Source organism: Asparagus officinalis, chromosome 8 (assembly GCF_001876935.1).
Source record: "Asparagus officinalis chromosome 8, Aspof.V1, whole genome shotgun sequence".
Taxonomy (NCBI): Eukaryota; Viridiplantae; Streptophyta; class Magnoliopsida; order Asparagales; family Asparagaceae; genus Asparagus; species Asparagus officinalis.
The window spans coordinates 16,421,279-16,422,579 of NC_033801.1; the positions used below are offsets into that span (position 1 = coordinate 16,421,279).

A 1,301-nucleotide genomic window follows, 5' to 3' on the forward strand; every position below is an offset into this window, starting at 1 on the left:
TCCACGCCGACCTGGTGCAGTACCTGAACCCGATACTGAAGTTCCTGTCGGACAACGGGGGCCCGTTTATGATAAACCCGTACCCGTACTTCGCGTACCGGGACGACCCGAGGCCGGAGACGCTGGCGTATTGCTTGTTCCAGCCGAACCTCGGGAGGCTGGATCCTAACACCAAGCTTACGTACATGAACATGTTCGATGCGCAGGTGAATAAATAAAGGAATCGTTGATCGGTTTAATTAATCTGTTTTTAATTAAATAAATGAATTGTTGATCAGTTTAAAGTTTGGCTCGAGTTTCTCAAACGTATTTTCCCTTGACAGGTTGATGCTATAAAGTCGGCCTTGAATTCGGCCGGATTCGGCAATGTCGAGATCGTGGTGGCCGAGACCGGGTGGCCTTACAAGGGAGACAGCGACGAAGTTGGAGCCAGCGTCGACAATGCGGCGGCGTATAATGGAAACTTGGTGAAGCATTTGAGGACCATGGTCGGGACTCCTCTGATGCCGGGGAGATCCGTGGACACCTACATTTTCGCACTTTACGACGAGGATTTGAAGCCCGGGCCGACTTCGGAGAGGTCGTTTGGGCTTTATCGGCCCGATTCCACCGCCATCTATGATGCCGGGCTCTCTAAATCTAGCTCGAGCCAGGTAAATTGTTGGAACTCGTTTCAAGTCAGTTAGTTAATCAAGATGAAGATATGCGCACTTAGTAAATTGTTCGAGCTGATTTCTATCGACATCATCAGATGTACTGAACGACTATTTAGCGTTCGTGCTCTTTCTGCTCATTTTCAGATGGTACCTAAGTAAGTTTAATTCAAATTATAAGGTCACTTGTGGAAAAGTTACAGTTCAATTTTTTTTTTCATCTATATAAATAAGGGAAATTTAAATTAATACACAACATAACATACTTCTCTTTAGTAATATTTAATCATTAATAAACTATGTTAAAAAATAATATTGAGTGCTTGTTTCTGCATTGGGAAAGGTAGCGTTAATAGACAAGATTTTGACTCCCAAACTGTTCAAACCTGACGGTCAACTAGGAACTCGATTTTCTAATGTAGTGTCGGCTACCTAAAAGCTTATACTCTATACAAAGTGGGAGTACGACGTATATCAAGCTTTTATAAATTTGTAACTGTTTGCTTGATTGCTTAAAGTAGCCTCGTTCTAATCACAGGTAAACCCTCCAGTGAACTCTCCGTCACCAGCTGCAACAGTCAATCCATCGCAACCTCAACCTCAACCTCAACCGGCCGTGGACTGCCGTCAAGGTCAACCGGAGACCGG

The 1,301-nt window shown here is 44.4% G+C and overlaps 1 protein-coding gene across 1 annotated transcript; it reads left to right on the top strand.

The window, feature by feature from the left end:
* LOC109820925 (glucan endo-1,3-beta-glucosidase 7-like) lies at positions 3-1,299 on the top strand (the record flags this gene model as incomplete). Its single annotated transcript, XM_020387120.1, has 3 exons — positions 3-206; positions 324-653; positions 1,192-1,299. Coding segments are annotated over 3 exons (642 nt in total), but the record flags the coding sequence as incomplete, so codon positions are not given.